The sequence below is a fragment of the Suricata suricatta genome, chromosome 7 (assembly GCF_006229205.1).
Source record: "Suricata suricatta isolate VVHF042 chromosome 7, meerkat_22Aug2017_6uvM2_HiC, whole genome shotgun sequence".
NCBI classification, from domain to species: domain Eukaryota; kingdom Metazoa; phylum Chordata; class Mammalia; order Carnivora; family Herpestidae; genus Suricata; species Suricata suricatta.
Window position 1 is genome coordinate 28759170 of NC_043706.1, and position 22797 is coordinate 28781966.

General features: G+C 52.8%; 1 protein-coding gene across 3 annotated transcripts; it reads left to right on the top strand.

Annotated features, from left to right (window-relative positions):
• The first annotated feature begins 202 nt into the window (after positions 1-202).
• Positions 203-18125, top strand: DDR1 (discoidin domain receptor tyrosine kinase 1). Of its 3 annotated transcripts, none has more exons than XM_029945630.1 (18): positions 203-297; positions 6883-7015; positions 7107-7209; positions 7425-7653; positions 9011-9158; positions 9406-9514; positions 9992-10178; positions 10290-10536; positions 11063-11158; positions 11277-11428; positions 12313-12478; positions 13408-13518; positions 14634-14878; positions 15035-15162; positions 15408-15623; positions 16108-16342; positions 16862-17011; positions 17125-18125. In XM_029945630.1, the coding sequence occupies exons 2-18, from the start codon at positions 6925-6927 to the stop codon at positions 17263-17265; spliced, it is 2754 nt and encodes a 917-aa protein (XP_029801490.1). In that variant the 5' UTR covers positions 203-297; positions 6883-6924; the 3' UTR covers positions 17266-18125. The 3 variants fall into 3 exon arrangements, with proteins under 3 accessions (XP_029801490.1, XP_029801489.1, XP_029801491.1); XM_029945629.1 differs by lacking the exon at positions 203-297 and adding an exon at positions 3420-3588; XM_029945631.1 differs by lacking the exons at positions 203-297; positions 13408-13518 and adding an exon at positions 3420-3588.
• Positions 18126-22797: the final 4672 nt, after the last annotated feature.

Here is a 22797-nt window from a genome sequence, read left to right on the forward strand (position 1 = left end):
TCTCTTTGTCTGAGGTTTCCCTTTGGTTCAGTTTTGAAGTCCTTTGCCCCCTCCCCTCCTCTCTTTTCTTGGCCTGGCTGCTCCCTCCCTCTCTGCGGGACCGCGGCAGTCGCGCAGGGGGAGGGGAGTGGGGCTGGGTTGCCATGGTCACGTCGAAGCCGGCCGCAGCTGGCTAGGGCAGCTGCTCCCAGCCCCCGGATAGGCGGACAAAGCCAGGCGTCCTTGGCAGTCCCAGACCTGGAACCCTAAAGGCCTGAGACAGGGGGGACTGGGGCCCAGGAGAACCCTGAGCTGGAGGTGAGAGGGCAGAAGCTAAGGGCTAAAGTGGGAGGGCAGCAGTGAGGACTAGAGCTGGGCTAGCTGTTAGTGTGGGAGGAAGGCAGCCTGGTGCCTGCAGGAGGAGGGGAAGGAGGAGGAGGACAGTTGGGGACCGTGGTGCCAAAAATGGGCTGAGGGGCTAAGATGTCCCCAGCGGGAGGTCTAGGGCTCTGTCCTGTCACTTAGAAACAGGTTTGATTCAGCCATTAGGCCTCTGTCTCCCCTGGTCTGTCCCTCTGTTGGCCCTTCCTTTTCTAGCTGCTTACACTTGTCATCTCCCTCTGTCCCTTTGTTTTAAACCTTAGTCCTTAGTCTTCCTCCTCTTCCCCCATCTCTTGGTTTCACTCCACCCCCACCCCCCTTTTTTCTCCTTTGCCCTTGTATCTTGTCCCCTTGGTCTGTCTACCCACCTCTTAGGGCTCCACACTTCCCTGCCCTCCTTTCTGAGTGCCCCCAACTACTCCCGTCTCCGCTCTAGTTTGTTGCTCTTTCCAGCAAACTTATCCCCTCATGCTGTGTGTGCCTTCCTCCTCTCCCCGGCTTTCCTCTCGGATTCCTGGTTCCCTCGGTCCTCTGAGTTCCATACCCAACTTCCCATCTTTTCCCACCCACCAGGCCGCCCACAGCTGAACTGCCCCGTTTTTCTCCCCATACTATGCCATCTCTCCCCACCCCTTCCACTTCTGGGCCTCAGTTTCCCATTTCCCATTTGGGGCATCAAGGCCTGACTCATGGTTGCAGACTTGCGCCCCCCACGCCCATCAGTTCTCCTTCTTCCCAGCTGCCTGCCCTGCCTACTTGCTCCAGAGGCAGCTGCGTCTCCTAGGAAGGGGAATGCAGCTAGTATGTGTGGGCCCTTCTGGTCCATCCTCCCTCTCACTGGTCCTGCTGAGCTTCCCTTCCAGGAGCTTCCCTTCCAGTGGCCTGAAGCTACGTGCCTCTCCTCACGTTTTTTGAGCTGTTTCCCCTCCTCTCCTTCCTGGGCAGCAGGAGGCCTTTGGTTTAAAGGGGGGGGGGGACCTGGATAGGAGGGCATGGATGTGGGAGGAATGGTGGTTCCTTTGGGAGCTCAGGAAGACATGGGGTCCTCTGGAGCTGGGAGTGATGCAGCAGATGTGGGATGGGCTCCCGGGCCATGGAAGGCTGTGTGGACTCTCAGTCTTTGGCACTACTCTGGGGGCCCCTAGATGCCTGGGATTTCCCCTCTCTGGCCCCTGGGAATCTCGGCTCAGAGCCCCACATTCCAGCTGACTCCAGCCCCCTTTCCGCTGTCACTTGACTCCGCTGGGCCCCAGCTCTGCATCCCTCCCACTCCTCCAGTTTGGGCTGGGCCGAGGTGGGCATCACTGACCAGGAATTTCTCTTGAGGGAGATCAGGGGGGCAAGAGTTTCAGGATTCCACAGTTTCCTCTATTCTCCCCAGAGGACCCTTCGGTCTGGCCCCGCCACGTCCCCTGGCGTCCCCTGGCCGGGAGCATAGGTCTAGGGTGTGGAATGTCCCAGTGGGGTGTGAGGGGCTACCGCTCCACCTTCCCTGAGGAGTCTGGTTGCGGCCCAGCCCCGTCTGCCAGCCCGGGGCTTCCTCCGGGCACAGTCCTGGAAGGAGGAGTCGAGAGTCGGCCCAGGTGAGGTTACTGGGGAAACCTTGGCCCCGCCCCCTTCCTGGCTCCACCCCCAGGTCCAGCCTCTCCGGGGCCCAGATACTCCGGCGGCTGTCTCCAGAGGGGTATGTGCTTTTGGGGGACCCCTGGGGGTTTGGTCGGAGGGGACGGTGGAAAGAGGCAATTCTCCGATTGATCTTGGTTCTATTAGTGAGTCCCTTAGCAGTCGGGCGTCCTTGGATTGGTGAGTCTCTGGAGATTTGTAGCTCTTGCCCATATGTGCCTTGGCCTCTCCAGAGGGCCAACTTCTTCCTGGTAGTAGTTTTGTGTACTTGTCTGGTTAGGACTTGGTGTTTCTTTCTTGGGACTGTTGTCTGGGACTGCACGTAGGGTGCGAGCTGATAACTACTGTGAGGTGCAGTGGGGCGGAGATCTGCAATGGACTTAGAGATCTTTCTGAGCCGGTGACATTGATAGGTGGCTGGCAGGCGTGGAGAGGTGTCCTGAGGCCTCCTACCACAGCTCCTTTGCCCTGCCCACCTCACCCCGCCTCCTTGCACTCATCTTCCCTGGGACTCTTGGTCCTGTACCTTCTGGGCTGTGTCCGATTTTCTCTTTGCCTCTATCCTCTTCAACCCCCTCAACTTCCAGGCCTATCCCTGCCGGTGGTCATAGCCTCGACCCCGCCATGGCCAGAGCTGGCTGGGCCTGAGGGAGGCTTGCCCTGAGGCCTCCTGGGCCTTGAGCTGGGAGCCCAAAAGGACCAGTGTCTGGGAGTCTGGGCCCCAGGGTCCTTGAGAGGACTAGGGGAGGGGGAGGGAGTGGAAGTAGAGAGAGAATTGGGCTAGGAGAGAGTGGGGGGGTCATCAGGCTCTGGGAAAATCTGGGTTGGGGTGTAGAGGACAGGAAGCAGGAGGATGCTAGAGAGAAGCAAAAGTTGGTGGTGTGAAAAATGTGGGTCCCAGGGGCCTGGTTGGACAGGTGAGCCTGCCCCCTTCTTGCATCCAAACTCCTGCTGCTGGGTTGGGCACCTGGCCTGTGGGAACCTGCTCCTTCCCTGTGCCCTGGGGCTGCCCCCTTCACCTCCCTCTCCAGGAACTGAGCCCAGAAAGGGGGAGTAGGGAGGGGGCCATCTCCTCCTGGGGCCTGGATATGTAGGAGGCCCCAAATGGGGCCTCAGCCTCAGCTTCGGCTGGGCTGTTCCCATTAGTGGGGACCTGGGGGTTGGGCCGCGCGGGTAGGCGGCGAAGGCTGGGCATGCCGCGTTTAGGGGACAGCGGGATGGTTACCTGGGGGAGGCCGGGGCACGCAGGGGAATGCAGGGTGGGCGTGGCGGGCGCCTGGGAGGGCACGGCCGGGAGGGCGGCGCCGGGCGTGGGAGCGGCGGGTACGGAGCGGTCCTGGAGGGGGAAGGGCGGCGACCCGGGCGGGCTGGCGGGAGGGAGGGGGAGCCGGGCGAGGGGGAGGCGGCGCCTGGGCCCGAGCCGCCCCAGCCCTGGCTCCTCTCCCCGGAACAGGCCCCCGACAGCTGCGCGCGGGAGCCGCCTCCCGACACCCGAGCCTAGCCGGCGCCTCCCGCTCCCTGCGCCTCCCCCGCCCCTCGCCCAGCCGCCGAGGAGGCCCCGCTCCAGGGTCGTACGCAGGGGTCTGCTAGGAAGAGCGGTGAGAGGTAGGGGGAGCGGCCGGAGGACCCTGTGGGGCGAAGGGGAGGCGGCGGAGGCCTGGGGCTCCGGGTGTGGCGCGGCTGGCGCGGCCGCCGGGTGAGGGGAGGCGCGAGGCTCCCGGGCTGTCCTTGGTTGTCCAAGCGTGATCCTGTCTGCCTCCCCAGCGCTCTGGCTTACTCTCTGAAAATGAGGGGAACTCCCTGACCTCCGCGAAAGTGTGTTCCAGCATTGAGGAAGGACCCCTTTTACTCACTGTGAAGGAACTGACCCCCAGGAAGACAGGTGTTCGTGTGTGGCCTCAGGCTGAATCATCCTCGGCCCTCTGGAGAAGTGGGCCTGCCCTCCCGCCAGGCTAGTCCCTGTGGGCGTCTGCTAACTGCTACGCCTCCACTCAGTCAGCTTCCAGTTGGGCAGCCTGCTCCCCGCCCGGCAGAGAGAGTCCCTGACACCCTAAACTGCCAGTGACACCCTCTGGATGGTCAGTTCTGTCGTGAGATTGTCACTGCCCGGTGAGCACCATCCTCAGTGTCCCATCCCCCACTCCCTTCCACACCCCTTCCTGGCCAGCCATCACCCTGCCTTCCTCGCACAGGTCCCTGCTGGCCGGACCTTCCTTTCCAGCACCGCTGCTATCCCCAGCCAGTGTCTGGTGCTGAGACTCCCTATTGCTGCAGGCACTTAGGTGCATCCGGAGTTGAGTGCTACAGTGGACCCAGCTGAAAGCTGAGAGTATGGGAAAATGGAGCAGTGACTCCTTCTGTTCCCCACCACCTTGACTTCCCTCTGGCTTGGTCATGGTGTTTCTTAAGGGGTGGGCCCCAGTGCTCTTGGGATCCTGTGCCTGAGAGCCTGAGTGTGTGTGTCTCACACACTGTCCTCTGATGGTGGGCCCATGTGGTGTCTGTCATTTCATGCTCACACGTGTCTGAGGATGGCTATTTTTTATTTTTTGCAAAAATTTTTTGAAGTTTTATTTATTTTGAGAGAGAGCAGGAGAGGGGCAGAGAGAGAATCCCAAGCAGGCTCTGCGCTGTCACCATAGAGCTTGATGTGGGGCTTGAACTCATGAACCACAAGATCATGACCTGCGCTAAAATCTGGAGTTGGATGCTTAACTGACTGAGCCACCCAGGTGCCCCTGAAGATGGCTATCAATTAAGTTATGGGATTGGACTTTCAAAAAGGCCAACTTATGAATGGAGTTGATGGGTGTGTGAGCATCTCCCCCGCTGGGAGTCCATGTGTGTAACAGATTTATGTGGATATCACGTGAGTGTCTCTGAAAGTGTGGAGAGTTGTCTTTTATAGAGGTGCGCGTGTGTGCGTGTGCGTGTGTGTGTGTGTGTGTGTGTGTGTGTGTGGCGGTGAGCATGCTACCTCTAGCCCCAGAGTTCACAGGGCTCTGTCAGTAAGCTCTGTAATCTCTGTAAGCTGGCACGTGTGAAGTCTGTGTGTGTGGAAGGGTGCGTATACAGAGCTGTGTGGGCATTGTCTGTGGTGGAGGGTGGAGGGTGAGAGAAGAGAGGGAAGGACCTGCAGCAATGTCCAGGTCCCCGCTTCGTAATTGGTTGAAATGGGGTGGGGTGGGGTGTGGTTAGGATAAGTTTTTGGGTCTGTCTGTTCTTCATGAGTCTGTCCCAATAGAGAGAAATGGGCTGATTGGAGTCTTGGAGGGATTGGATTGCCCCAGACATCTGTGTGTTTCTCTGCTTGGCTCTGTGCCCTCTGCTTCTGAGCCAGCTCTATTTACCTCTTGCTTTGTGTTTCTCGCCCTGTCTCCCCCTGCCTCCTATCCTCTGCCTGTCTTTGTATCTTTGCCCAGAGCTCCTCTAGCTCTGTCTGGCTCTGATGACTCATCTGGGATAGGCATGAAGGTTACCCACGGGGAACAAGGGCCCCGCTGTTCCCAAGAGAGGTGGGGGTGGAGAGGGGAACCCAGGAATTCCAGGCCAGCCGCCTGGGACCCTGTAGCCTGCTCCCCTGCACGTGGCTCCTGGACCTCCAAGGGACCAGGTGTGATGCCTCTGGCTCTAGCTCTTCTTTGATGCCTGGGTGCCCCCTGCAACTGAGTCAGCCCCCTCAGCTGCTGCTTCAGAGCTGTGGGGTCTCAGCTGCCTCTTACATTCCTTCCCTAGAGCATTATGGGAGCAGCTGGAGGAGGACAAAGGGGTGGGGGAGTGTCCCCCCACTCTTCCTACCTCCTGGGGTGACCTGGCCTCCCTGACTTTAGACCTGCCCTCATCTCCAAGGCAACGCAGGCTTTCCTTCAGCTCTAGGCTTTTCCTTCAGAAGCAGCCACCCTCTGAAAGTGGGACCTGAGGGACAGGATGTCTGGGTCTTAGGAAGGGAAGACACAGCAGGGAGAGCTGGAATGGGGTGCTTTGGATCTGATGGCAGATGTGGCACTATGGGTCTCTCGGGATTCCAGGGCCTGGAGAACTCTGCAGTCCTCCAGGAAGAGGAGACTTCAGAACAGTTTTTCCTGCTGCTGGGGCTGGAGAGGGTAAATACCTGGATTTACAAGGAGATGCCAGTGGAAATGGTTTTAGGTTGTGTATGCCACCTGGGCCCTGGGGAAGAAGAGCAGGGAACGGTGTTAAAATGCAGATTCTTTTTCTTTTCTCCAAATTTTTATCTAAATTCTAGTTAACACATAGTATAATATTGATTTCAGGAGTAAAATGTTGTGATTCATCACTTACATGTAATACCTGGTGCTCATCATTACAAGTGCCCTCCCTTAATGCCCGTCACCCATCCAGCCCATCCCCCCCCATGTGCCTCCATCAACCCTCAGTTTGTTCTCTATATTTAAAGTCTCTTATGGTTTGCTTCCCTCCCTCTTTTTTTCTGTCTTCCCATATGTTTATCTGTTTCGTTTCCTAAAATTTGCCAGTTTGCCTTCCCACCAACAGTGTAAGAAGGTTCTCCTTTCTCCAAAATGCAGATTCAGATCCAGCAGATCTAGGGTAGGGATGAGATTCTGCCTGTCTCCTAAACAGCTGGTCCAGAGATTGAACTGGGCTTAGTGGGGCCACAGAGGACAGTGAGATTGGAAGACACTGGGGTTCCCCACTTCTCTTAGAATTCTGGGCTCCTAGGTGGAAAAGAGACCAGATTTTAGGCCAGCGTTTGGCACATGGGAAACATTCTAAAAATATAGCTGATGCTCTTAAACAATGACTGCTTTGTCACTTTACTCCTATTATTCCCCAAACAGGCGATTCTGTCTTTTGGCTGTGACTCAGTCTTTTTGATTGCCCTTTAACTTACCCTACCACTTGTTTTGTCCCCTGCAGAGATGCTGCCTCCACCCCCTTAGGCCTGAGGAGTCAGGAGCTATGGGGCCAGGGACCCTCTCATCTCTACTGCTGCTGTCGCTGCTCTTGGGGGCAACTGGAGATGTTGACATGAAAGGACATTTTGACCCTGGTGAGGAGACTGGCTCCTGGGTCCCTGAGGATAGGGCTTTGGGAGACAGAGTTCAGAGACTTTGACCTTCCATGTGCCTGTGTTCACCTAGCCAAGTGCCGCTATGCCCTGGGCATGCAGGACAGGACCATTCCAGATGGGGACATCTCTGCCTCCAGCTCCTGGTCAGACTCCACTGCTGCTCGACACAGCAGGTACCTGGCACCCCTGGGACTGCTCCCGAGGGAGCTCCTGGGGCCTCTACTTGTCCTTCCAGCTCCTCTGTGAAAGCCAAGAGGCTTCTGGGAGGGCAAATGCCAATAAACTTCCCCATCCCCAATCCTGGGGGAGCTATAAATACGAGAGAAAGAGAGAGAGAGAGACAGACAGACAGACCAGATGTTCCTTGTGACCTCTTGCCCCCTCCCAGGCTGGAGAGCAGCGACGGGGATGGGGCATGGTGTCCTGCAGGGCCTGTCTTTCCAAAGGAGGAGGAGTACCTGCAGGTGGATCTGCGGAGGCTGCACCTGGTAGCTTTGGTGGGCACCCAGGGGCGGCACGCTGGAGGCCTGGGCAAAGAGTTCTCTCCCAGCTACCGGCTGCGCTATTCCCGAGATGGCCACCGCTGGATGGACTGGAGGGACCGCTGGGGTCAGGAGGTGAGGCTGGCAGAGGAAGGTTGCCTCTCCTCTCTCCCCCAGTTACACTTTAAATGCCACCTTTCGGATGACGACGCTCCCATTTAAACCCTCTCTAGTCCAAGCCTCTCCCTTGAGCTCCCGCTAGTGTTGCAAACCTGACCACCTTCTAGGCCTTTCCACTTGGGTGTCTAATGGGTTCTCAAACTTACCATAAATTTCCCTAGCTGAACTTGAATCCCATTCTCACTCCAAACTTGCTTCTCCCCCAGCTTAGGCCGGTTGCTCAGGCCATAGCTAAAATGACACTGCTCATTCTTCTGGTCTCTCACCCACTAGTTCCAAAGCACCAGCAAGGCCAGTCTCTTCCACCACCATAGTATTTCCTGAATCCAACCACTTCTCACCACCTCCACCCCTACCTTAAGCCTTGTGCACACCATCCCCAGCTTAGATGAATCCTCTGGTCTCCAAACTGTTCTTCCTGCTTCTTTCTGTTTCCAACTTGGAGTCCTATCTCTACCTCAAAGCTACAGACACTCTACCTGAGAAAATGCAAATCAGAGGAGGCGCACTTGGCTCTGCCACTGGCTTTCCGCTCTGCCAGTACAAAAGCTGAGTTCCTTTCTGGGTGCAGAAGCTTAGCCTGCCCTTGCTCTATCCCTTACTTCTTTTTCCTATTCTTGCTCCACCTGGTTCCACTGCTTTTCTTGCTCTCCCTGGAACAAGCAAGAGTTCGTCTCACAGCCTCAGGACATTCTGAGTGCTGTTCTCCGTGCCTGGAAAGCTTCTCCCCCATATTCCCAGGTTCTCCTTTCACTTAGTTCTCCTCTAAATATCACCTCTTCAGAGAGCCCACCTCCCCTGCTCCAGCTCCACACCCTGCCTCGTGTTCGTCACAGCTGTTTTTCCTACTGGAATCCCAGTACTGCAAGGGGAGAGGGGAAGGATGGATGTTTACCGCTGAGAACATGCATAACTGGCACAGAGTAGGCACCTCTGTTCTGAGTGAACAGAGAGAATGGGGTAAAGGGAGAGGGGGGAAGCCAAAGCAGGGGTGCAGAGATGTGAGGGACTGGGTAGAATCCATGCACAGCTGGATGGGTGGCTTAGAGACAAATGTGGAGATAGGCAAAGAGTCGAGGTTGTTAGTGGAGGTAGAGGACAGACTGTCAGGCTGAGAGATGTGTCAGAGATCTTTGCTGCAGCCCCTCATTTTACAAATGCCTGGCTGTACCCCATATCCCTGTATGCTTAATACCACCCTTCATGAATCTCTGTGGCCACTGTGTGCTGGGCCAGGGAACAGCTGGTGACTGGGAAGTTAGATCCAACCTGTAGCCTTTCCCACTCATCCACCCTGTTTCCTGGGTGACAGGTGATTTTAGGTAATGAGGACCCTGGGGGAGTGGTACTGAAGGACCTTGGACCCCCCATGGTGGCCCGGCTGGTTCGCTTCTACCCTCGGGCTGACAGGGTCATGAGCGTCTGTCTGCGGGTGGAGCTCTATGGCTGCCTCTGGAAGGGTGAGTCATTCAGACCCCCAAGAATTCATTTCCTGGCCTTGGGCCTGGGGAGTGAGGCCTGGGGAGAAGAGCATCCAGGATCCTCTTTCTCCTGTTGGGAAGCTGTCACTCTGAGTGAGGCGGGGCCTGGCCCACACTGCCTCCTCGATGCTGGTGGGCCTGTGGAGACACACAAGAAGGGGAGCGACACAGGGGAGGTGGCAGGAGACTTCCAGCCTCCAACTCCCCTTCTCCTACCCTGCCCCAGATGGACTCCTGTCTTACACAGCCCCTGTGGGGCAGACAATGTACTTATCTGAAGCAGTGCACCTCAACGATTCCACCTACGATGGACATACCACACACGCAGTTGGCGGGTAAATGAGGCAGGCCCTGTGGGGCATGAGCCTGTGAGGTGGAGGGAGGATGTAGTGAATGGGTTAAGGAGTCTGGGGAGTGAGGTGGAAGAAATAGGAAGAGGAAAGGGTTAGGTGGGGCCTTGGGGACACAGGAACAGGATTGAATGGTAGCAAGGTGACTACTAGCCCATGTGACACTCTGTGTGAATTAGAAAAAGGCACCCCTTTGTTAATATACATCTGTTGGAAACTGTCACAGTAAATTCACACTCCATAGGTTGAATGGTACCTTCTAGAAGTGGTGCCTTCCTGCAGTTTGTAGCTACAAAGTACCATGACAGTCCTAGGGGTGGGAAAGAGAGAAACACAGGAAGGAAGTTGGGGCAGGAGATAGGGGCTGGCCCAAACTGGCTGAGGTTGGTGTTGCAGAGCACTTGGATGGGTGGCACTCTCTTTTCTCCCACCCTCGTCTTCCCTGGCTCCCCTGCTCTCCAGGTTGCTGTATGGAGGTCTGGGTCAGCTGGCAGATGGTGTGGTGGGGCTGGATGACTTTAGGAAGAGCCAGGAGCTGCGGGTCTGGCCAGGCTATGATTATGTAGGATGGAGCAACCACAGTTTCCCAGGTGGCTACGTGGAGATGGAGTTTGAGTTTGACCGGCTGAGGGCTTTCCAGGCCATGCAGGTAAGTGCGTGCGGCGCTTAGGCAAGGTTCTGAGACTAGGGTGGTTGCCCCGGGGGTGCTTGTCCAGGTTCTCCTGGCTTTGACCCTGTGTCCCTCCTCCCTTCCCCCCAGGTCCACTGTAACAACATGCACACCCTGGGAGCCCGCCTGCCTGGTGGGGTGGAATGTCGCTTCAAGCGGGGCCCTGCCATGGCCTGGGAGGGGGAGCCTGTGCGCCACGCCCTGGGGGGCAGCCTGGGGGACCCCAGAGCCCGGGCTGTGTCCGTGCCTCTGGGCAGCCGCGTGGGCCGCTTTCTGCAATGCCGTTTCCTCTTTGCTGGGCCTTGGTTACTCTTCAGCGAAATTTCCTTCATCTCTGGTAAGCCCCTGTCTATGCCTAATCCTCAACCTCTGGGATTGCCAACACACAGTACACCAAAATATGCACTCCTGGTATCGTGTTTATCTATCACTCATGAGACTTCCCAAGCAGGGATGCTCCAAATAATTTGAACACATCCCTACCCCTTCCACCCATCTCTGTCTTTTACTTTAGAAGTCCTTCACGCATGAATGATACTGAGCCAGTAGGACAGTGTTGGCTATAAATATATTGAAGTACTCTGTGCTAGCTAAGAAATAACCTTTTCTCCAGGCTTCCTGTAGGCTTCCTGATACCCAAACCCCCACCTGGGTCTCTCTCTAGGAGTCCTGCCTCTCCCCAAAATCCAGCACCTAAAATGTTCACATCCACAACAGCCAGGCCCCTCCCATTCTGATTGGTTGGTACATATACCGAGTATCAGCCCTGCTCCTAGAAGTAGAATTCCCTAGGTCTCATGCAAGTAGCTTTCCTTTGGTCCCTCTTTCCTGACTCCTTCCTTTCTTCTCTTCCTTCTTTGCAGATATTGTGAATGACTCCTCTCCAGCTTTAGGAAGCACCTTCCCACCAGCTCCCTGGTGGCCACCTGGCCCACCTCCCACAAACTTCAGCAGCTTGGGTGAGCAGCCCTCGGGCTTCCTCCTGAACAAGTGGGTCTTGGGATACCATCTCTCCATGCCCCTGCTCCCAACTTGGGTAGGAAGCCTCCTCTGGTTCTGACTCTCTGTCTCTGCCAGAGCTGGAGCCCAGGGGCCAGCAACCTGTGGCCAAGGCCGAGGGGAGCCCAACTGCCATCCTCATTGGCTGCCTGGTGGCCATTATCTTGCTGCTGCTGCTCATCATCGCCCTCATGCTGTGGCGCCTGCACTGGCGCAGACTCCTCAGCAAGGTGGGCAGAGTGAGGGCAGGGCCTAAGCTGGGGTGGGGGTGATGTGGGTGGAAGGAGTTGGGGAGTATAGCCTGGAGAGGACAGACAGGGTGTGGGTGTAGAGAGTGAGGCCAGGCTGAGGCCAATGTGTGTGGGAACTCCTGATTAGTTTGGGTCCTGCGGGGACCATAGAATGTTGTCTAATCAGAGTAATTAGAGGTGGGCTTAGTAATGAGACAGGTTACAGAGGAGTGGGCAGATGTGTGGAAATTAGGAGGAGCGGTGCAATTTCCACAGAGCTGTTACCATCCATGGGCCTAGAAAATGAGAGGAGGGCAGTTGCTGGAACCTGAGGAGTGAGTCTGGGGAAAGGGCTGCTTGAGAGGGGTAGTAGACTTCAGGAACACAGCTAGCCTAAGCACACCTCTCAGGGAGAGGCTGGGAGAGTAATCACCCTGACGTCACTTCCCATCTGCCTGACAAATTCCTCTTGAGCCAACCCAAAACAAGCCTGTTGATACAGTTCACACTGGTCCATCTCTTGGGGCAGAAACTGGATGGGAAAGGTGGAGAGTGGAGCTAGAGAGGCAGGGAGGAGCTAGAAGAAGAAGCCTGGCACACTCTGAGCCCATGTCTTCCTGGCAAGAATCAGCGGTGGTGATATGCATGAAGGTTGGATGATTCCATAATTATCTGGTCAGATATGGGTTGGAATCCTGGAATGGGACATAAGGGGACTCACTCATATGCTCTTGAACCTCTGTTTCTTTACCTCTGAAATAGAGTTAATAGTAGATACAACTGTGGGACTGTTGTGAGAACTGAAGGGGAGAAGGTGGGCATGGCATTTAATGGGCTGGAATCATGCACTAGGCAGTAGCCATAGTTAACCTTCCCATTCCCAGGCTGAGCGCCGGGTATTAGAAGAGGAGCTGACAGTTCATCTCTCTGTCCCTGGGGACACCATCCTCATCAACAACCGCCCAGGCCCTCTTGAACCACCCCCTTACCAGGAGCCCCGGCCTCGTGGGACTCCATCCCACTCTGCTCCTACTGTCCCCAATGGCTCTGGTAAGACCTACTTTGTTCTCGTCCCACTTCCATCCTCCGCCTGTTTTCTTACTGTATCCCTTTTCTTCTCTGTTCCCAGTCTCTTTTCCTGTCTTCTCCAGATTTATCTCATTTTCTTGTTTCTGTGCCCCTGGTCACCATACTCCATTTCACTCCATGTCCCTACTGTATAATCTCTCAGGAATTTTCCATGTATTACCCATAATTCCTAGTGGTCTCACCCTGTCTCAGTGTCTCATACACATCTCTCTTCTCCATTGTTCCCTCTCCTTGTGTCTTCCTGGCTCCCCTCCTTTCTCCTAGATTCATTGCATTCATTCCATCCATCTGTCCAACCACTATCCATCCTTTTATCTGAATTCATACATCCATTCATCCATCTGTCCATCCTTTTGTCTATCCACCATTTGACCATTTGTCTATCAACCATCCATCTATCCATATTCACACATCTATTCAACCACCCATCCATCCTCTGTCTATCCATCTATCCATCCATTATCAATCCATGTTCATACATCCATTCACCCATTCATCCATCTATCCAACATCCAGCCATTTATCTATTCATACATATTCATCCATCTATTTGTTCATCTCCCCATCCATCCATCCATCTATCCATTCATCTATCATCCGCCCATCCATCTACTCATATGCATTCATCCATCTGTTTATCTGTCTGTCCATCGGTCCATTCAACCATTCGTTTGTCATCCATGCATCTATCCATTGATCTATCCATCCCATCATTCATTATTCATCTAGTTATCCAGAACCCCGCAGATCCTTGTTTTAATCTTGTCCCTGTCTCTCAGTACATCCATTCCCATCAGCCCTGGTCTTGCCCTATTCCAGGTCTCTCTGTCTGTCTAGCCTTGAGTCTCATCCCTTCCCTGTGTCTCCCCCGCCCTTCCTTCTCCCGACAGCGTTGCTGCTCTCCAATCCAGCCTACCGCCTCCTTCTGGCCACTTACGCCCGTCCCCCTCGAGGCCCTGGCCCCCCCACACCCACCTGGGCCAAACCCACCAACACCCAGGGTAAGCCCCTCTGCCCCTGGGCTCCTTCAGGTTCCCCATACCACTACTGGGGCAGGGAAAAGTCCTCACATCTTGCATTGCCCCCTCTCCCTACTGTGGCCTTTTCTGCTCTCCTGAGCTCCCAAGGAGGAAGCTCTTATGCCCTTAGCTCTCTGCTGTGCTTGCTCCTTCTTAAGGCCTTTCCCTTGAGAAGAGGAGCAGAAAGCTCAAAGGTTCTCAGCTCTGTCCTCCTTTTCCTCTTCCACCCCATCTTTTTTGCTCTCCAGACCCAGAGAGGAGGTTGCTATGCTGACCCCAGATTATCCTATAACTCCTCCTTTGTTTCCCCTCTCTCTAGAGCTTCGAGAAGGAGGGCCTCTCACTCTGGGTGCTTGCCCTCTCCCCCCATGTGTTCTCTCTCTGCAGTCCCAGAGGTGAAGGCTCACACCCTGCCCTTCCTGTCTGCGCCTCCTCTCCTTGGTGTTGCCTTCTCATTGTTCCCCCTTACCCAGGGCTAAGAGAGGACAGCTCTGCTTCCTCTTCACTGTCTGTAGATTCCTTGTTGTGCTGGCTGTGAGGAACTGTTCTCCTCTCCCCCTTTCTGTGTGCCCCTGTCTCTGCTTGTCTTTGAGATTGGGGTGTTGGGTCAGGAAGGGTTTGGGTAACCATGGCAGGGAGGAGCCAAGGCTGAAAGCAAGGGGTGTGGGGTGGGTAGAACAGCTGTGAACAGGAGGGGCTGACAGTGAGTGGGAAAGGGATTGGAAAGTAGCGGGTGACTGGATGACTGGCACCATCCTTCTTCCAGTGGTGGGTAGGAGGAATTCCCCTTCCAGCCAAGAGTTACCTCATGGTCTCTTGGGCTGTGCTGGGATCCCTAGGGAATAGACTTTATGTCATTTTTTGTTCAACTATTTCCATTGCCTTAAACTCTTATTAAACAGTTAACTCTCATCTCATGTCAGCGTCTTCTCTGGTTTGAGGTTGGTGGGTAGAATACCAAGAAGATGGAGAGTAGTCCCAGTCTTTCACCCAACAGAGAGTCAGGGGGCCTCTGGGAGGTTGCAGTGTGGAGAGCCATGGGTCTCAGGGGCTGCTCCTGATGCCTTGTCCTGTCTTCTTTCCCCTCAACTCTCTAGCCTGCAGTGGGGACTATATGGAGCCTGAGAAGCCTGGTGCCCCACTTCTACCCCCACCTCTCCAGAACAGCGTGCCCCATTACGCCGAGGCTGACATTGTCACCCTGCAGGGCGTCACCGGGGGCAACACCTATGCTGTGCCTGCACTGCCCCCAGGGGCTGCTGGGGATGGGCCCCCCAGAGTGGATTTCCCTCGGTCTCGGCTCCGTTTCAAGGAGAAGCTTGGCGAGGGCCAATTTGGGGAGGTAAGGAGGATCCTGCCCAGCAATCAGTAGTGTCTCCACTATCTGGGGCTCTGATGCCATGCCCATATACCCTTGTTGGTTGGAACCTGTCATCCGTGACTGTGTTATTCCAGTTGACCCTGTGCCCTCAGTGAACCATGTGACTTCTTTCCCCAGGTGCACCTGTGTGAGGTAGAGAATCCTCAAGATCTGGTCAGTCTTGATTTCCCCATTAATGTGTGCAAGGGACACCCTTTGCTGGTAGCTGTCAAGATCCTACGGCCGGATGCCACCAAGAATGCCAGGTGAGGACCAGAGATGATGTCTGGAGATAGGGAAAGGAGGCCATGAAGAGTGGGGAATGATCTAGAGACCAACAGAGGGGGAGTGTCTGGGGAAGGAAGTTTCCATCTTAGGCCGATCTCAGGCCAGGTCTCAGTGTCACTAGTGAGTTAGCTTGTCTGCTGGGGTTAGGGTGCTGGTCTATGTGAGCAGGAGAGATGGTGCAGGTCAGCCCCTCAATGTCCCTGCTACCTACCTGCTTCTCTAGGAATGATTTCCTGAAGGAGGTGAAGATCATGTCGAGGCTAAAGGACCCAAATATCATCCGGCTCCTGGGCGTGTGTGTGCAGGACGACCCACTCTGCATGATTACTGATTACATGGAGAATGGTGACCTTAACCAGTTCCTCAGTGCTCACCAGCTAGAGGATAAGGCCACTGAGGACCCTGGGGATGAGGAGGCTGCCCAGGGGCCCACCATCAGGTACCCATTTACTCAGGCTGGCCCTTCGCTGAGAGCTCCCCAAGACAGTCTCCTCTCCCCTTGCTCCAACCCAGAGGGAAAGAGGGGAGCATGGGATAGGGAGGCAGCTATATGTTCAGCAGGGTGTGGGCTGGGATGAGGAACACGTGGTCATGTTAATCTGGGGACTAACGAGCAAAAGGCCAAAGTTACTGCCTTGTGGGAGGTGAAGGAACTTGGGCTTTGTCAGGCAACTCCCCCTGCCCTCTCTCACCCTTACTGCTCGAGGCCAGACAATAAAGCAGTTTTCCTGGGTCAGATGAACTAAACAAATGTTGAGTGCGCACCTATCCTAGGCCTCTACAGGGGCATTCCATCTTTGCACCTGGAATAGATTTAACTCAGTCCCATAGAGTAGGCTCCTCTTCCTCTCCTGGGAATCTGTGAGGTGGGGATGAGTCTGGGGCTGCCCCAGTGACCTTCTGTTATTGGCTCCTTTCCTCAGCTACCCCATGCTGCTACACGTGGCAGCTCAGATTGCCTCGGGCATGCGCTATCTGGCCACCCTCAACTTTGTGCATCGGGACCTGGCTACAAGGAACTGCCTGGTTGGGGAAAATTTCACCATTAAAATTGCTGACTTTGGCATGAGCCGGAACCTCTATGCCGGGGACTATTACCGAGTGCAGGGCCGGGCAGTGCTGCCCATCCGGTGGATGGCGTGGGAATGCATCCTCATGGTAAGAGGCCCTGAGAGAGGCGTGCAGGGTGGGGTAGGGGGAGGCAGGGAAGGTGGGGGAAGACAGGGCAGGGGGAGAACAGGGGAGGAGAGCACTGGCTGCTCTATGGTCTTGCTCAGTCACTTGCCTTCCCTGGACTGTAGATTCCTCATCAATAAAGTAAGGGTCCAGGAGCCAAGAGTGGGTATAAGAGCTGGAGTCAAGGTGGCAGAGAGCAAGAGAGGTAAGGGGAGACAGGAGGCTAGAGATAGAAAGGCATGAGTTGGGAGAGAATCAGGACCAGAAAATGGGGAGCAGAGTGGAGAGGGAGGGTGGGTAGAGAAAGAAAGAGGTGAAAAAGAGGGCTGGAGCCCAAGAAAGAAGGCAGAGCCAGAAGGAGGGAGGAGCAGGCTTTTTGGGAGAGGGGGCCAGCCAAGAGGGAGTCTGGCTGGGGTAACACGGGGCTCCCTGTGGGGAGGGGAGGAGGGTCTATGTGGCCTGATGCCTTTCTCTGCCTTTGTTGCTTTATCCACACACCAGGGGAAGTTCACGACTGCAAGTGACGTGTGGGCCTTTGGGGTGACCCTGTGGGAAGTGCTGATGCTCTGCCGGGTCCAGCCCTTTGGGCAGCTCACTGATGAGCAAGTCATCGAGAACGCAGGAGAGTTCTTCCGGGACCAGGGCCGGCAGGTCAGAACAGAAGAGAGGGAAGACGGAGTTGTGGGTTTGGGAGGGAGAGCCTGTTATCTTGGGGGCTAAAGAACATTTGTTCCCTGCCTTTCATCCACCCCACCATAATGCAGGTGTACCTATCTCAGCCCCCTGCCTGCCCGCTGGGCCTGTATGAGCTGATGCTTCGGTGCTGGAGCCGGGAGCCTGAGCAGCGACCACCCTTTTCCCAGCTACATCGGTTTCTGGCAGAAGATGCACTCAACACAGTGTGAATCACACACCCAGCTGCCCCTTCCTCAGGGAGGATTCAGATGAAGCCAGAGGCAATAAACAAGAGGATTTAACGTCACCCCCCTCCATTCCCAATCACCCTTCACCTCTGAGAAAGAGGCAGTGTGACCATAGGTGGGCTGGGCCTGCCAGGGAGCTGATGCCTTCCCTTCCTCAGACACACTCTCATTTCCCCTTCCTGCTCTCCTCCTGGAAGCCTCTGCCACCCACCCAGCTGGCCTTGTGGATGGGATCCTCTCTGACCTCTTCTAGTCATCCCTGGGGGGGATGATGGGGACAAATATAGGGCAGACACTGGATAAGGCCTATTGGAGCACCTGGGCCCCACTGGACAACACTGGTTCCTGGAGAGAAGGCTGTGGCCCCACTAGCCTCTTTCTCTTTCCGCTGCACACTGGACCCCACTGGCTGATAATATGGGGATGAGGAGGACAAGAAAGGGAGGATATTCCCATGTTCCCTTGTTCTAACTCCTGGAATTGTCCTTGGCTTTGGCTTTTTCCTCTTCCATCCTCTGAAACACTGGACCTGGGGTGATCCCTATCCCCTCCCCCAAGCCATCCCCACTTCCCACCTGCTGTGTTGTAGCTAGAACTTCTCTAAGCCTGTATGTTTCTGTGGATTAAATACTGGGATTAGGGGGAAAGAGGGAGCAAGGGCCTGTGGCCTTGGGGTTGGACATCTTTGTTGTAGCTGCCATACTGGTTTTTCTATAATCACTTGGGGTTTGTACATTTTTGGGGGGAGAAACACAGATTTTTACACTAATATATGGATTTAGCTCAATGCAATTTTAATATCCTGCACTAGGCAGGTAATAATAAAGGTTGAGTTTTCCACAGCTGTGAGTTTCTTTGGCTCCCTGTGTCCACTCCCAACTCATTTCCTTCCTTCTCCCTTTTTCTCCTTCTCATTCCATTTCCTACTGTGTATTTTGCCCAGTACTGTGTTGTTTCTCCGTAAGTCAGGCCCCTGCCTCTGGGACCTCAGGTCCTATATGAATGTATGAACCTTGTCAGCTCCAACAGGAACTCTCCAGGAGGCTTGGAGGGGGTGAATTAGGCCAGGGGTCTTAACCTTAATCCATGGAACCCTTTGGTAGTCTAGAGAGGTCTACAGATTCCTCCTGAGAATCATTTCAAAACCCATTACACAGGGACACCTAGGTGGCTCAGTCTCTATTAAGCATCTATGTCTTCATTTTGGTTCAGGTCATGACCTCATGGTTTCCTGAGTTTAAGCCCTGTGTCAGGCTCCATGCTGACAGTGCAGAGCCTGCTTGGGATTCTCTGTCTCCCTCTATCTCTGCCACTCCCCTATTCCTGCTATCCCTGTCTCTCAAAATAAATGAACTTTAAAAAAAAATCACACACACATAAATATGTTTTTGATGTATATATGATCACAGAGATCAATTGAGTTTACTAAAATGTCTTTTAATGTTTTTGTTTTTTTTTTAAATTTTTGATCCAAAGAGAGACAGAGCATGAGAGGGGGAGGAGCAGAGAGAGGAGACACAGAACCAGAAGCAGGCTCCAGGCTCTGAGCTAGCTGTCAGCTCAGAGCCTGACACGGGGCTCGAACCCACGAACGTGAGATCTGACCTGAGCCAAAGTCGGAGGCTTACCTGACTGAGCCACCCAGGCGCCCCACTAAAATGTTTAAAAAAGTGTATGACATGGTAACCTACATGTTTCTTTTAAATATATTTAATAACAAGATCTAGCAGCAGGTGTAGTAACTCAACATCTCCAATAGTAATAAGCATAAAAGATACTTGACACTGGGAGATTTCTATAAAGGTAGTGAGATATGAAAACAGCTGTGGTGTCTTAGTGACAAGACCCAGGTCCTGCTAATACTACTGAGAGTTTTGGTCATATTCACACTTGGGAGGAAATGCTAAATTTCAGTTAGAGATTAATAAAATAGAGGTGGGGTACCTGGGTGGCTCAGTTGGGTAAGCGTCTGACTTCAGCTCAGGTCATGATCTCAGGGTTCATGGGTTCGAGCCCCACATCAGGCTCTGTGCTGACATCTCAGAGCCTGGAGCCTGCTTTGGATTCCGTGTCTCCCTCTTTCTGCCTCTTCCCTATTCATGCTCTGTTTCTCTCTGTCTCAATAATAAATAAACATTAAAAATTTTTTAAATAAAAAAATAAAGAATAAATAAAAATAGAGGTGTAATTGTGTGTGTGTTGGGGGGCAATTCTAGGACCCCTTCCAGGGGGAGAATCTTTGGATTAGGCTGATTAAATGTATAGGTGACCTAGTAGGTGTGAGCTATTTGGATGGGAGCTAGAATCAAGAGCATAAATTAATCTTAGAGGTTTGGAAGGATGAGCCACAATCACTGAGATTTTAACAGAGTTTAAATTGGTTAGGGGAAAAATCACTTGCAAGTATTGGACAATGCAGACCTATCTTGATGGAAGTTCCTATGAAATAAAGACCCTGAAGTTTTGGTTGATGATATTCAAAATATGAGCTAACTGGATAATGAAGATACTAATAAACATAGTTTAATCTTAAATTGAATCAATAGCCTCTTGGGATCCAGGTCACAGATGGAAGAGTCCTGCTGAAATCTATGAAGGTCCAAACACTGACCCATGTTTTAAGACATGCACTGATGGGTCAGGAGTTTAGAGGCCACCCAGAATGGTGAACAATGGAAGCCATGGCAATGAGCCAAGAACTCTCAAAGCTCTAGGCCTATGCAACAACCTAGCATTCATTTGAACTTGTCTTAGCGTGTTCACATCTGCTCCTCCATGGTTTCCTGACTCAGTGAATGGCCACATCATCCATTCAGCTGCACAAGCCAAAAACCTGGGAAGCATCCTTGACACCCTTTTCCTCTACCCTCACTTTCCAAGGTCAGTCTATCATGAAGCTCTGATCTTCCCAGATTTCCCTTAAATTTATCATTTTTCTCCATTTCCATCTTCATCCTGGCACATACTACCTCTATCTTGCCGGGACCACTGCAGTAGTCTCCTAGGGTATGTTCCTGTTCTCTGATTTGTTTTCAGCCCTGCAGTCAGGGATAAATCTGACCTCTGTTACTTTATTTCAAATCCTTTAATGGCTACTCTTGACCCTATAATAAAGAACAAAATCGTCCTGACCAAGTTTGCCCCCCTCCTTCCTTCCTTCAGCATCCTTCCCCACCCTGTCTTTTATATATTACTGGCCTACTTTCAGTTCCATAGTCCCTCCTACCATGGCCTTTATACAATCTTGTTCCCCTGCTTGGAACATAGTTCTCTGCTGTCCTTGCCTTGTTAAGTCCTCCTTGTCCTTTGGCACGCTTCCCTGACTTGACCAACCAGATTGAATCCCCTCTTGATGCTCTCAGAACACAGGACTTTCTTTGTAGTGCTTACTACAGGGGTGATTTTTTTTTTTTAAGAAAATAACGATATTTTCTGAGTACCTACTATGTGCCAGGATCATCCTTATTACATATTTTATGATAAGATCTTTTTTATTTTTAATATAATTTGTCAAATTGGTTTCCATACAACACCCAGTACTCCTCCCAACAAGTGCCCTCCTCCATGCCCATCACCCACTTTCCTGTCTCCCCTATCCCCCATCAACCCTCAGTTTGTTCTCAGTATTTAAGAGTCTCTTGTGGTTTGCCTCCCTCCCTCTCTGTAACTCTCCCCTCTCCATGGTTTTCTGTTAAGTTTCTCCTGTTCCACTTATGAGTGAAAACATATGGTATCTGTTCTTCTCGGCCTGATTTATTGCACTTAGCATGACACCCTCGAGGTCCATCCACTTTGCTACAAATGACCATATTTGATTCTTTCTCATTGCTGTGTAATACTCCATTGTATATATAAGCCACATCTTCTTGATCCACTCATCAGGTGATGGACATTTAGGCTCTTTCCATGATTTGGCTATTGTTGAAAGTGCTGCTATAAACATTGGGGTACATGTGGCCCTATGCATCAGCACTACTGTATCCCTTGGGTGAATGCCTAGACGTGCTATTGCTGGGTCATAGAGTAGGTTCTATTTTTTTTTTTAATTTTTTTACGTTTTTAAATTTATTTTTAAAAGAGAGAGACAGTGCAAGCAGGGGAGGGTCAGAGAGAGAGGGAGGCACATAATCTGAAGATAGGCTCTAGGCTCTGAGCTAGTTGTTAGCACAGAGCCCAATGCGGGGCTCGAACCCACAAACCGTGAGATCATGACCTCAGCCGAAGCTGGACACTCAATCGACTGAGCAACCCAGGCGCCCCAGGGTAGGTTCTATTTTTAATTTTTTGAGGCACTTCCACACTTTTCCAAAGTGGCCACACCAGTTTGCATTCCCACCAACAGTGTAAGAGGGTTCCCATTTCTCCACCTCCTTGCCAGCATCTACAGTCCCCTGATTTGTTCATTTTAGCCACTCTGACCAGTGTGAGGTGGTATCTCAGTGTGGTTTTGATATTTTGTATTTTTTTAATACAACATATGAAATAGTTAAAATTATTGCCATTTCACAGAAAAGAAAATTTCTCTTTTAAGCAGCTTGCCCAAGACAGCACAGCCAGGAAGCTACAAAACTGGTAAGCAGCAGCTAGTGGGCCCCTTGCTCTGTGTATTCTCTTCAGGATGCTGCCTAAGGGGAGGAGGTTGTGAACTCTCCATCGAACACTGGATAATCCTATGTCTCCTATGTCGGGAAGTTCTAGGAGCCCAGGCTGATAATCTTCCTGAAGGCCAGCTCCAGAAACTCAGCCTATGCTCGGTTCTTGACATCAGACAACTAGCCCCTATTCACTGCATCCCTTCAAGCAGGGCTCTCCAAGAGAATCTGTGATCACAGAAATAAATGGTCTCTAGCTACACCATCCAATAGGTAGCCACTAGCTACATATGGCTATTTATTGAGTACTTGAAATGGGGTTAATATGACCGAAGAACTGACTTTGAAATTTTGCTTTAGTTATGGGGCACCTGGGTGGCTCAGTTGGTTAAGTGTCCAACTTTGGCTCAGGTCATGATTTCATGGTATATGAGTTCAAGCCCCATGTCCGGCTCTGTGCTGACAGTTCAGAGCATGTAGCCTGCTTCGGATTCTGTGTCTCCCTCTCTCTCTGCCCCTTCCCTGCTCACACCCTGTCTCTTTCTCTCTCTTAAAATAAAATAAACAAACATTTAAAGAATTAAATTTTTCTTTTATATAACTTAAATTTAAATAGCTATAGGTGGCTAGTGGCTCCTATTCTGACAGGGTAGCCTTAAAGAGTTTTCACTACACTGCAGGGAACTGTCACCTGGTCTGCCTAGCTTCTCCCTGCTTGCCCTGTCAAAATGAAGCATATGACCTATTTCAGTTTTACACATACGCAGAAGCTTCTTACAAAGATGACACTGAACTACACACGCCATTTTGTAATCTGCTTTTCTCCCCCTCATGATAGGTTGTACATAGTTCAGTCACTATGCATACAGTGTCCTCTCTAAGTGTTGCTTGCCCAGTATTCCACATTGTTGCAATAACCCAC

Bases quoted from the DNA above. Each gene is read 5' to 3' on its own strand.
- DDR1 (XM_029945630.1), top strand. From the start codon at position 6,925: ATGGGGCCAGGGACCCTCTCATCTCTACTGCTGCTGTCGCTGCTCTTG. The intron at 9,515-9,991 runs GTAAATGAGGCA...CCTGCTCTCCAG, and splicing joins ACCACACACGCAGTTGGCGG to GTTGCTGTATGGAGGTCTGG. The intron at 15,163-15,407 runs GTGAGGACCAGA...CTGCTTCTCTAG, and splicing joins GATGCCACCAAGAATGCCAG to GAATGATTTCCTGAAGGAGG.